This window comes from Pygocentrus nattereri, chromosome 11, assembly GCF_015220715.1.
Source record: "Pygocentrus nattereri isolate fPygNat1 chromosome 11, fPygNat1.pri, whole genome shotgun sequence".
Lineage (NCBI taxonomy): Eukaryota > Metazoa > Chordata > Actinopteri > Characiformes > Serrasalmidae > Pygocentrus > Pygocentrus nattereri.
The window spans coordinates 19,006,488-19,019,793 of record NC_051221.1 but is presented as its reverse complement, the minus strand read 5'-3'; the positions used below and the strand labels follow the sequence as shown (position 1 = coordinate 19,019,793).

Genomic DNA, 13,306 nt, shown 5'->3' with positions numbered 1-13,306 from the left:
CTTTTTAAAGATTGATCATATGTTCTCAATGGGATTGAGATCTGGGGCGTTTCCTGGTCATGGAGCCAAATTTTCAATTTATTGTTCACTGAGCTACTTAGCTATTGCTTTTGCCTTGTGACATGGTGCTCCATCTTGTTGGAAAAACATCATCTCCTGGTTTGTTGGGAGAAATTGCTCTTGGAGGATGTTTTGTTGTCAATCTTTATTCATGGCAGTGTTCTTAGGCAAAATTGTGAGTAAGCGCACTCCCTTGGATGATAAGCCACCCCACACATGAATGGTCTCAGGATGCTTTACTGTTGGCATGATACCAGACTCCATGCTCACCCTTTCTTTTCTGGACAGTCCTTTTTCCAGATATCCTAGACAGTCTGAAGGGGGCTTCATCAGAGAAAATAATTTTACCCCAGGCATCTGCAGTTCAAATCCTTGTATCTCCTGCAGAATGTCAGTCTGTCTTTGATGTTTTTCTTGGAGAGACATGGCTTCTTTGCTGCCCTTCTTGACACCAGGCCATCCCTCAAAAGCCTTCGCCTCACTGTGCGTGCAGATACACTCACACTCACATCTGCCTCCTGCCATTCCTCAGCAAGCTCTGCACTGGTGGTGACCCGATCCTGTAGCTAAATCCACTTTAGAAACGGTGCTGGCACTTGCTGGACTTTCTTGGGTGCCCTGAAGCCTTCTTCAGAGCAATAGAACCTCTCTCCTTGAAGTTCTTGATGATCTGATAAATGGTTGATTTAGGTACAATCTTACAAGCAGCAATGTACTTGCCTGTGAAGCCCTTTTGATGCAAAACAATGATGACTTCACATGTTTCCTTGGAGGTAAACATGGTTAACAGAAAATGAAAATGATTTCAAACACAAACCCCTTTTCATAGCAACCAGTCTGCTCATGTAATTCAATCAACATGACAGAGTGACACCAGCTGCCTTGTCCTTGTTAACACTTTCTCTTGAACTAATGAGAAGATTGCTGAAATGATGTTAGCAGGTCATTTTGTGAGTCTGATTTTTGGCTGAATCTGATCACTGTACTTTTTCATTGAAGTCTTCTGTGTACTCTTTTCTTTAGAAATGTTTAATAGTATTTTTACATGGATTGTGTCTGTCCTGTGTGTCTCAATGTTAATTATACTTGCTTGACTTGAATGCTTAATTTCTCAAAGAAAGAAACCATGAGGTATACTAATTCTGTGTACTGATGAATTTATCTTATTTTTGCAATATACTTCCCTGACTGTGTTGAGAGAGCCATTATTATATCAATTTTTTTGTGTCCATGGCTTTCAGGTCTCCTTTTAAGAGTGGCCCTGCTCTCGCCAGTCGTCTGTGTAAGGCCGCCATGTTGAGTCGTTTCAACTTGGTGGCGAAAGAGGCACAAAGAGAGGAGCTGCTCACTGCTGTTTCCTACAGGGAGGCCAAGGTATTTCACCATATCTGGGGTGTAATACCCCCCAGGGCACATACTTAATTCCATTAGTTATTAGGTTTTTTTTTTTTTTTTTATATTGATCATTTTCAATGTTACAGTAACATACATTCTTTAACCCCTACTTCCCAAGCCATCTAACCACCTCCATTTGCCACCCCCTCTCTCCTATAAATGTACAAGTGAACATGTTGACATTTTGATCAGTAGTAGATTAGCGTAAAAAAAAAACAAGCATTAATAATGATACTGACAGTATTGCTGACTAACAAAAAGATGTAAAATACAATGTCAAAAAATAGAGTAAATAAATTTAAATAAATAAAACAATAAATAAGTTATATAAAAAAAACACCACAGTTCAAATCTATTTAGCATTCTGCTTCTATTCACTTAAATTGGACAACTTTTTAAAGTATGTGATAAAGGGATCCCAGTCCAAATCAAACCTGTCTGCCACACATCTCAAACTAAATTTAATCTTTTCTAAGTTAAGGAAGAACATAACATCTGTTAACCACAGAGCATGTGAGGGTGTCATGGAAGCTTTCCACCCAAGAAGAATTCTCCTCTTAGCTAAGAGGAGTGCAAAAATTAGTTCCTCAGTCACGCTAGACTTCAGAGAAGACTCCAGTTGTATTCCAAACACTACGAATAATGGGTTGGGGCTAACATTACTTCCAAAAGCTTTGTTTGGAAAGCTGTCTTTAGTTCTTTAATGTTTCTCAAGCTTCGAGCAGGTCCAAAACATGTGCAATAGGGTAGCTGGCTCCTTATCACATCGGGGGCATAAGGGATTTACCCCAGGGTATATACTAGCCAGTCTGGCCTTGCCTAGGTATGCCCTATGAACAAGTCTGAACTGGATTAAATTCAATCGAGGACAAGAAGAGGACGAATGTATCTGTTTTAAAACTTTGTTCCAAAGCTCCTCCTCAATCTCAAACCCAAGTTCTTGCTCCCACTTAGGCCTAACTGTTGAGGGGAAATCAGTGAATGACATTAGAATATTATAAAACTGTGATATCAGCCTTTTTGAGTGAACAGGAACTGCAAACAAGTGTTCCCAAGGTAATTCAGGTGGTCGTCCTGGAAACGGGACAAAAAGTGTCTGGGCAGAGTGGCGAATTTGAAAGTATCGAAACAGATTGGTGTGCAAAAGGTTGAATTTGGAACACAATCCGGAGAAGCTGTGAAAGGTATCATCATATAGGTCCCTAAAGGTAGTAATTTCCAATCTTTTCCAGGTGCCAAATGTGTGATCTAGTCTAGAGGGAGTAAATAGATGGTTGTTATCTATCGGGCTTAAGGTTGAAGCTGAAAGGAAATTAAACTGTCGGCGGAACTGTATCCAAATCTTAAGCGTGGCTTTAACTAAAAGATTAGAAGAATATCGGGAAGGAGACAACGGGAGTGAAGAGAATATTAGTGCTTTCAGAAATGAAGAGTGGCATGATAGCAATTCCAGTACACACCAGTTAACATCTGATGCATTAACCCAGAAACCAATCTTGTGTATGTTGGCTGCGAAGTAGTAAAATAAAAAGTTTGGTAGGGCTAGACCCCCCTGTTCTTTGGTCCTCTGTAGAGTTAACTTACCAACTCAAGGAATTTTACCACCCCAAACAAAATTTATAATTGCTTTATCAAGGGTCCTAAAAAAAGATTTAGATAATAATACCGGAAGACACTGAAACAGGAACAGGAATTTGGGAAGAATGTTCATTTTGACACTAGATAATTAGATTCTTGAATGGAGGGCAATGTACGGGCTATATGAATGCCAAGGTACCTAAAACCATTTTGAGCTAATCGGAAGGGAATATTGGTTTGAGATAATTGGACTGTAAGAAAATTAAGAGGAAAATATTCGCTCTTATCAAAATTTAACTTGTATCCCGAAAAGGAGCCAAACTCTTTAAAAATGGCTTGAGTATTTGCAAGTGAGGGGTGACTAATATAAAGCAAGAGGTCATCTGCATACAATGAAACTTTGTTTTCTATGTTATAGCGTATAATACCCTGTATGTCTGACAATTCTTTAAGGGCAGTAGACAGAGGTTCCAAAGCTAAAACAAACAAAACCGGGCTTAACGGGCAACCTTGACGAGTGCCCCGTTGTAAAGAAAAAAAAGGAGAGAGAATGGAATTAGTACAAATTCTAGCTGAAGGGGAAGTGTACAGAAGTTTGACCCATGAAATAAAATTGTTCCTGAAGCCAAACTTGCCTAGGACTGAAAAAAGGTATTCCCATTCTAAACGGTCAAATGCTTTTTCAGCGTCCAATGAAACAACCGCCTCAGGAACGTTAGAAGAGCTGGAGGAGAGTACAATATTTAAAAGCCTACAGATGTTAGAGAAAATATGACGCCCTTTAATAAAACCAGTTTGGTCATGCTCTGAGTAAGAGTTGGGGGAAGATAACCATTTTCAAGTGATTCCTCAAACATTTCCAGGAGAAGAGGCGATAATTTTTCTTTAAACTTTTTATAAAACTCTGTACCAAAGCCATCTGGGCCTGGTGTTTTTCCGCTACTCATAGAGCAGATTGCATCTGATTGCATTGTAATCTCCTCTAGTGTAATGGGGTCCTCTAGATTCTGTACAGTGTCAGGGTCTAAACTAGGCAGTTTTAATTTATTCAAAAAAGTGTGTATAGTATCTGGGTTGAGGCAGCATTCACTAGAATAGAGTGTAATGTAGTATTTGACAAAAATGTTAATTTCTTTGGGGTGAGTTACTATATTGTCTGATGAATCTCTAATTTGGGGTATTAATCTGAAGGCAGTAAGCCTCCTCAGTTGATGGGCCAATAGTCGACTACCCCGATCGCCAAACTCATATATCCGACCCCGCAGGCGCCAAATATAAGCCTCCGCTTTCTCTGTAGCGAGGAGATTGAATTCCGCCTGAAGGTATGTGCATGATTTCAACAAGTCAGGGGAAGGTTTTTCAGAAATTGTTCTGTCCAATTCAGTTAGTGATTTAGAAATGTTCTCCATTCGTACCTGTCTAATTTTGTTTACATATGATGAGGATGAAATTATTTCTCCCTGAAGTACAGCCTTCAGTGATTCCCATAGTGTTGCCTTAGAAATTGATTCTGACCTATTAGTAGCCAAAAAGAAGTCAATGGAGTCTGAGATCTTGGAACAAAAAAATTCCTTTGTAAGAAACTCCACTGAGGAGGATCTTTATAATATAGGCCAAACTTCATGTCAATTTGAAGAGGAGCATGATCAGATATGACTATAGCCAAATAGTCGACAAAGGTAACAGAGTCAAGGAGCTCACTGTTAATAAAAAAATAATCAATACGTGAATAAGATTGATGAACTGGTGAAAAAAAAGAGAATGATTTGTTGGAGGGGTGCAATGTGCGCCAGGGGTCCACACAGCTATTATCCTCCATAAAGAGGGACAAATACTGAGCCATCTTAGAAAGTGAAGCCGTTTTTGAGCAAGATCGATCTAAAACTGGATTCATAACGCATTTTAAGTCACCACCTAAGATAAGTTTGTGGGAGTCGAGGTTTGGGAGAATAGATAAAAGTCTTTTCACAAAGTTCTCATCGTCCCAATTCGGGGCATAAACATTGCCCAGTATCACCTGTATTTGTAACAGTTGGCCAGCTACAATGACATATCTTCCCTCCCGATCTGAAATAATTTCACTTGGTATAAACTGAACCCTTTTATTAATTAAAATAGCAACTCCCCTCGCCTTTGTGTTATAATTAGAGTGGAACACTTCATTTATCCAAGATTTACGCAACTTATTTTGTTCCAAACAATATCCGCACTCAAAATTTTGAGATGGGAGAAAACTTTAACTGTTTTGGTCTGGGATTGTAAGCCTTTAACATTCCAAGAAATAAATCTTACTGGGTTATGTTGTCGGTCGGCTGTCCTTAACATGTACATAGAAAGAGGGTAAGACTAAGAAGCAGTGCCAGGGACAATGATATAGAGAAGTGGCAACATAGCAAAGTGGCAAAAAAAAAAAGAGGACAGAATAAAAGAACACAAAGAGAGACCCACCCCAATCCCATAAAACATTCCCTGTACTACAATAGACTTCAGACTTCTACTTCCAGTAACGGTACCCTAAGCCGAAATTTACAACAAAATCCCGATCCCAACTACCCACTCCCCAGGACACTGGAGTGAAACAACTGCAAAAGAGAACATTATATAACAGACAAGTTATGAGCCAAAGCAAAGACCCAAACAATGACCCGGTTTAAATGTGCTAAGGTAGAGAATTAACAAGTATGGCTGCTTATATACAACTACACCATAAGTGACTTTGTCAGAGATCAACCTTATCAAATTAAGAAGGCTCAAACTTCTTCAAGTGGGTCAAAATATTTAAGCAAATTTAAAGCAAGAACACTGCTTCACGGGCCCTAGGTTCGATCTATGTCCAGTTCTGCGGTATCCACTTCAAGTAATACCCAAACAGTTAACATGTCAAAAGTATTTGGCCTTTATCATAGTCAGTACCCTCAAAGATGGCCTTCTCTAATCGTTGCTGACCTGCCCTTTAAGGTGTCTGTACGTCGCAAAACTTCTGTGCAGCTTCTGGAGTATCAAAGAACCTGGCCACTCCATTCACCATCACTCGAAGTCTAGCGGGGTAAAGGAGTGTGAAGCGGACTCCTCTCTGAAACAAAATTGCCTTAACTGGTTGGAACGCAGCTCGCCTACGGGAGAGCTCTGTGCTGTAATCAGGGAAGAACCGCTGTCTATTTCCTTTATACATGAGTTCGTCCCTGCTTTTTGTCATCACCCGCTCCTTGTCTTGAAAGCTATGGAAATGGACAATCATAACCGGGGGTTTTCCACTGGTATTTCCCCCTGCAGTGGTTGAACGGCCGAGTCGATGGGCTCTTTCGATAATCGGCTGACTCTGACACAGACTGGAGCCGAACAGCTCCGTGAGGAGCCCCGTCACAAACCCGATCGGATCAGTTGATTCCAGCCCCTCTGGAATCCCAACGATCCCATTAGTTATTAGGTTAAGCTGGGGTTTTAAACATACCAACATCATGATTAGCATCAGGGAAGAAAAGATCTCTTTAAATATCGACATTGGCAAATTTACAGACTTCGCTGAAAGTTCCAGTGAATGTTTTCTCTAACTAAATAATATGATCAGAATTATTGGTGACCTTGGTATAGATGACCAAAAAATGTCAAGAAGCCTTTCATGCTAATGTATTTTTTTGTTTTTCAACCACAGAGTAGAACCTTTTGTGGATGAGGGATGTAACGATACAATTACTCATAATTTGATTAGATTCACGATACGATTTGATTCTCACAATATTTTAAACAAATTGGAATCAAGTAGAATGATAGACTTTTTAATTTAATTTCTGAAGTGTGATCATTTTCAAACCTGCAGTCTAGTCCCCTGCAACAAGAGAATTACAGGAGCAAAGGTTTAAATTTGTAAAGTGTCCTATTATAGCTTCACTATTCACTATATCTTAAATAACCATGTTAAAACATTCCTTTTTTTATTTCTGAAGCATGACAGTTCAAAACACTGTGCACTTTTCTTATATAACATTTTAAACAACCAAAATATTCTTCTGCATTTAAAAGAAATGAAGAGGAACTAATTGTGCTCTGGCAACAAAATGTGCCGTTGTAACTGGTTCACCATGCCCTAAATAAATCATTGTTTACTTTGATTTGCAATTTAAGGTGGCAGTCAAGCTTAGTTTGCTTAGCCTAGTCTTCAAACACTCAATGCTTAGTCTACATTCCTAAACTAGAATATTGACAGTTTTTTTTTTTCCCCCCAGGAATATCAACATGTCCATATTTTCAGACAGAAGCTGAGATCTTCTGAGCTCTTACAGTGCTCCATGTTTTTGGGGGAAAAAAAATGTTCACTTGGAGCAGAAGTAATTGAGAGATATGCTTTGGCTAGAGAGGAGAGCAGAAGTGTTTTTCTGACATGGACCGCAACCCTCTTTTATTCACTGCAATGCTATTTGATGCAAGGTAAATAATATAGCATAGCTAGCTAATAAATTACATTTAAAATAATTTCAATTTTAACACATTTTTATGTGTTATGGTATCAGACTCAGTAAAGGCAAATACTAAAAAATACATGCACATAATTGTACTCGGTTTGATAAAAATGGCGTTGTTGCATCCTTAGTTGAAGCTACCGACCATGTGTTGATGCTTTCATTTTGGCAACAGCATAATGCAACAAATAACAATGAGTAGTAACTACTGGTAAGCTGGACTAGGTGCTGATCCTTTGAATTTTTAAAGGATAATTCCAATGAAACTGACCAGCTTAGATGTCTTTACAGCGAATCCTGTCACCACCATTGTAAATACATTTTAGCTGGTTAGTGTCTCTGCCATGTAGCGTTTTACACAAAACAACTCTGAATGACTTTGCTAAAATCTCAAGGATGGAATTATGCATGTTTTTGAATAAAAGTTGAGGAATTCACCTTGAATGCCCACTTCTTGTTTGTTAATTGTCTGTACTCTTTTTGAAAATCTAGATGATGGCAAAGCCATACCAGGAAGCAAAGAGTGTGCTGAAGTCATACTTGGCCATGAGGGGCTATGGACAATGGGTAGAGAAACCACCAATTAGCGATCACTTCACAATGTGAAATCCACAAGTGAAAATCACACTTCTGAACTGCCTTTGGAGGACAGGTTTGAAAACTCAAGAAATCGTTTGTGTTTGTCATAGAATAGCTAACAAGTTAAGTTAAATCTTCATGTTGTCACAGACAGAAAGTTCTCCATTGTGTTAGAGATGTTAAGATATTTTTGTGTTTTCTTTGAAATGAAGCTATGAATGGTGTCAAGTCTGAAAGGATGACAGAAAACAGGGCTTTTAGTGTAGTAGAATGATTTGCTGTGTTTGGATTATCAGCTTTTTCTGATTTTCATTGCAGTTCTTAGGGATGCACCTATATTGGGAATTGTGGGTTGATGCCAATATCCTATCATTTTCTTTGTACATATTTGTCGACTCCAATACCAAAGCATAAACATTGATAAAAGGTGGAACTTCGGACAGAATCTACCTGAATACAATAAAATGGATAAAATGCAGCATTGGGCCAAGTTTCACTTTTTCAAAGTACATTAAATGTCATAAAATATTGATTTGAAATGTAAGTCAGAATTAGACATCTGCCCGATGCTGATATGATTCCTTTGTCTTTCTGCATCCCTAAAAATGTTACTTTTTGTTAACTGCTTTAATTTTTTTGTTCAAGGCACTTCACATGTGTAAAAAAACAAAAAGTACCATTCAAAGTAAATGGAATAAAATAAGTTCTTAGGTTAAGCTTGAAAAATGGTCCTTCATTATAAGTTTGTATTATTCAATCTCCAGAGCTTCTGTCTTTGAATTCATTTGAAGCCGATGTTGTTTGTGGCATTAGCTAAAAGTGATGCAACTTGTAAGTTGGTTCTTTACACCAGTACTGTCAGTGAGGAAGTGTTGGGATAGCTTTTCATTTATAAAGTGATGGTGTTAGTTTCAAAAGGTAAGGGTCTGAGGTGAGAGTGCGTCCTCTCTTGCTACTAGTAGTACACAGGAAACCTCAGGGCTTCCTGTTAAATGTGAGACTGCGACTAGATGCATGAATATTTGTATGTGTAAGAGAGGGACTGTGAAAGACAGGATCATAATCTTACTCCTGATGCCATGTGAAGGAGAGTTGGGCTTACACAAGCAACTCTGAAGATTTTGGATTGTATATTACTAACCTCATTTTCTGTATGTACCAATTTGAACTTTTTCCAGAGGCCCTGTATGTTTTTGCTTTATGCATGTAGATTTCCTTAAGGTTAGTGCCAGCTCTTAGTGTGCAAAAGCATAGGAAAACACCTGCACGACAATATTAGGAGAAAAGAATTGATGTTCAGACAGTTAAAAAGCTCAAAGATGCTTCATGAAAAGAAATTTGATGTATGAGGTTTACTGAAGTGTTTGAATGTTTTTAGGCTGCAGATGCCCAAAATGTAGGCTTTTGTTAGTAAAATCCTCATCCTGAGATTAGCATTACCACTTAAGAGCATCTGCGAGCCAGAAACACAAAAATATGGTTTTACATTTTTAAAACCTGTTTAATGTTATCCTTTGTTCATGAGAGGGAAATATATGCTGAGTTATGACTCCGTTATGACAAGCATTGTGGTATTGTCAAAGTTTGGTACAGGAACACCTATTTTGGCACTAAAATATACCTACAGACACTGACTTGAGGTTAGCTTGTTTTACCTGAAAATATGGCACTCACTAGTGTATGATAGCTGACTGGAATGTAAACAAATGAGACCTACTTCCTCTCTAGTGCTAACATTTCAGTTGCAACTATATTGTTGTATCACTTTCGATGCACAGGGTTAGATGTCCAGTTTAACCTTAAAGTATTCTTTACATGAGCTCATGATGACTGGTGAACTCTTCAGTGAGAGTCATTCTACATAGGCAGTTTATACGTCATGTATAAGAAGTGCAAACACAAAGATACTCTGTAATTGGATCTTTTCTTCATGTGAAATTAATTGAGAGTAATCAACCTGGTATGTTTAAGTTTACTCTTGGAAATGAGAATATTAGAAAGAGGAACCATGTTGTCATGCTAGTTGACTTTTTTTCCAGACCTAAATCATCTAGCTCCACACTCTTGGGAAAAACTGCTCAGAGTGATGCAGAGAAAGCAAAACTTGTAACAAAACATCACACCCACACTTTTAACCTGATATATAGATCTGACAAACGGCTGTAATTAGACAAAAGTTTTGTACTGCCTAAATGCCATTGTGCTGTAAGTAAGAACCCTATTTATAAATAACTTAGCACCCTATTTATAAGCCAAATAATGTTTTACTGCTTTCTCTTTCATATTCCACTGTTGTATATATGCCACTAGCATACTTTTTGTGTGTGTGTGTGTGTGTGTGTGTGTGTGTGTGTGTGTGTGTGTGTGTATATATATATATATATATATATATATATATATATATATATATATATATACACAAAATATACAATATAATGATGTTCTTGTTTGGTCAGCTCTGAAACACATTTGTAAACATCTGTAGGCTCAGGTCTACTGCAATAAACACAAGCTAATTCATGGTTGTTGTTTTGTTGCTTTTTTAAACTGTTGCTCCAATGGCACTTTTATCAGCTTTATGGGCAGCTGTGAATTTTTGTAATTAAGTTCAGTGGCCTTTTTTTTCCTCCCCCAGCATGATTGTGTTGGACAATAACTCAAAACTTATGTTGCTACGTGTTGGTTAGACGTAGGATGGATGTTTCCCCTTTGGTCCCTGTGTCAAAGGCTTTAGGCGTTCAGCTATCTCTGTACATCTCTTTGAAAAAAAAAAAGTAGGGCTGAGGGATTAAAGACTGCAGAGATGGTGTCCTACATTTCAAGTATGGTGAATGTCATTATTCATGGTGTCATCATTCAAGAGTGGAAGTTTGTCTAATGATGTGTACTGGACCACTGTGTATGTACAATGAGTAGAAAGAGAAAGTTTGTGTCCAGACATAGGAAAGGTGAGCATAAGTGAACCGTAGGTTGTTGGTAAAAGTGGGTGAAGGTAACTTTTCCATGCTCGGGAGCTGTTTATAGCCACAAACTACCATTCTGTGACCTAGGGACTTCCCTTATGAGGTAACTCTAATGTCCACCTAGCTGTGGAACACCTAACAAGACTATTTAAAGGTATTTTTTAAAGGTCAATCCTATGGACTCCCCCTGATGGAAATTAGGTAACCTGCATTTATGTTGCTTTTACAGCTGTGTGTTTCTTAACCCAGATGCACACAGATTATAACACCCAGTATTAATTTTTAATAAATACAACTCAAGCTTTTAAAACAAACATGCTCTGTTTTCTCTTTAGATTCCAAATGTTTATTATAAATTACATATTAAATATTGAAAATAAATACATAAATAGTCCATAACAAAAAAAGCTTATGGAAATTTCCTAGTGCTTTACATAATAGAGAATTTTCCTCACATAAATTTGGGTCTTCATGGAAGTTACATTTTGTAGCGATAACTACCACTCAATCACAGATAAATAGTCTCTTCATTTAGGTACAAAGTAAACATCAAGCAGTACATTCAGTTTATCCTCAACAATAATAAAGAAGAAGAGTAAGTAATCTGAGATTCTTAGTTTGACGTGTCTAAATTGGAGTTAAACATTTGGACCAGTGTCTTCAGGTCATTGAGGAATTCCTTAAACGATGTTCTGGGGTGGGCTTCACACTTTATGCATTCTTTATTCTGAGGAGAGAATAAATGATCAGAGAATGACATGTTAAAAAAAAAAAAAACTCAAAATAGGTTTAACATTTTGGAAATTACACACACATTATTTATATATATATATATATATATATATATATATATATATATATATATGTGTGTGTGTGTGTGTGTGTGTGTGTGTGTGTGTGTGTGTGTGTGTATGTGTGTATATATATATATATATATATATATATATGTGTGTGTGTGTGTATATATAATATATATGTGTATGTGTGTGTGTGTGTGTGTATGTATGTAATATGACAAAAGTTATTGTTTTGAAAAAGACACTGGGTAAAGAATACTCACCGTATCATTCTTCAGCAGTTGTTCTATGTAGTGTCTTGACTGCAAGCAGAGTATCTTAAAGCACTTGTCTGTGTTCAGCTCTACGGTGCAGTTTTGGAAGCACTCTCCTGCAACTGTTTCCAGTTCTTTTGTGGCACAGCACAGCGCATTGTCGATAGAGTCGTGCTACAAAGAAGAGGAACAAAACAGAGGTGTTAGAACTGCTTATTAAGTAGTTCTGCAGCACACAGCTGAGACTCTTATGTTCGTTTTTAGAATGGAAGTCACACCTTAACATCTTCAGCTACCATTCATTTCATTCTCTTTTTCAGTAAATTTCAGACTACTTGTGTGCTCTCCTTTTCTCCCTAACACTTTCTGTTGTAATCTTCCTCTCTTTCTGAGAATAGCTCTATCTTCTGGCTTGAGGTTTGGTATTTTCATAGTAACCTTCTTCCTGTGTGACTGATCTGTTTATATCTGTATCTCTGTTTAGCAAGCATGTGTACAAAGAAACAGACGTATGGCTTAAAAAGGGAAGAAAAAACATAGTTGTTTGTCTTTGCTTACCTGATTAGAAGAGACACTGTAGAATGCCGAATCATCACTCAGCTGTAAGGCAATATGTTTTTTTTAAATCAGACCAGTAAAAAAAATGTGATGGTATGTGATAAAGTAATAAATAATACAAATACTGGCTTAAAATTAAAAGGGTACCACTTACACAGGTGGCGGTCTCCAGTGTTTCGATGTTTTGTAGTATTGCAGTAGAATAAATTGTCATATAGGTTGTGGGAGCAGCTGTCACGTAGTGCAGAAAAGTCAGGGCTAGTATCCAGTTTAGACAGTGCATGGTGTCAGTTGATTAGTTCCTCTGCTGAGTTATCTTCAGTGTGAGAGTTGCTTATAGTTTGGTGTTACTAGTGCCTCTTATTTATACTGTGTGAAGTGTGCATGTGGAAAATGAATGGGTGGGCTGAGGGACTTTAGATATTAGCAAATTCTATCAGCTGCTGAAGGTTTTTTTTTTTTCCTTTGATGACTCTTGGGATTTTTCTTTCTCCCTCACCCCCTCCCATCCTCCTCTGTGTGAGTGTGTATGAGAGAGAGTGAGTGAGGGGAAAGAGCGAGAGTATGCGGTCCATTTAGAGGATGACACACAAAAAAAAAAAAACCCCCGCTACCATGCCCTTGCTACTTGACAGATGTTTCACTTTGGTCTGTTTACGGTGAAG

The 13,306-nt window shown here is 37.8% G+C and overlaps 1 protein-coding gene across 6 annotated transcripts in view; it reads left to right on the top strand.

Moving 5' to 3' along the window:
* Nucleotides 1-13,306, top strand: part of adad1 (adenosine deaminase domain containing 1 (testis-specific)) — a 47,976-nt gene that overhangs the window by 14,526 nt on the left and 20,144 nt on the right. For 3 of the 6 annotated variants that reach the window (XM_037542744.1, XM_037542746.1, XM_037542745.1), the window contains 3 exons: nucleotides 1,302-1,434; nucleotides 7,257-7,458; nucleotides 7,983-8,547. In XM_037542744.1, the coding sequence (XP_037398641.1) occupies nucleotides 1,302-1,434; nucleotides 7,257-7,458; nucleotides 7,983-8,077 (430 nt within the window). In that variant the 3' untranslated portion in view covers nucleotides 8,078-8,547. Of the gene's footprint in view, nucleotides 1-1,301; nucleotides 1,435-7,256; nucleotides 7,459-7,982; nucleotides 8,548-13,306 lie in introns of those variants that run through there. The other 3 variants (XR_005130963.1, XM_017716877.2, XM_017716876.2) reach the window with 3 other exon arrangements.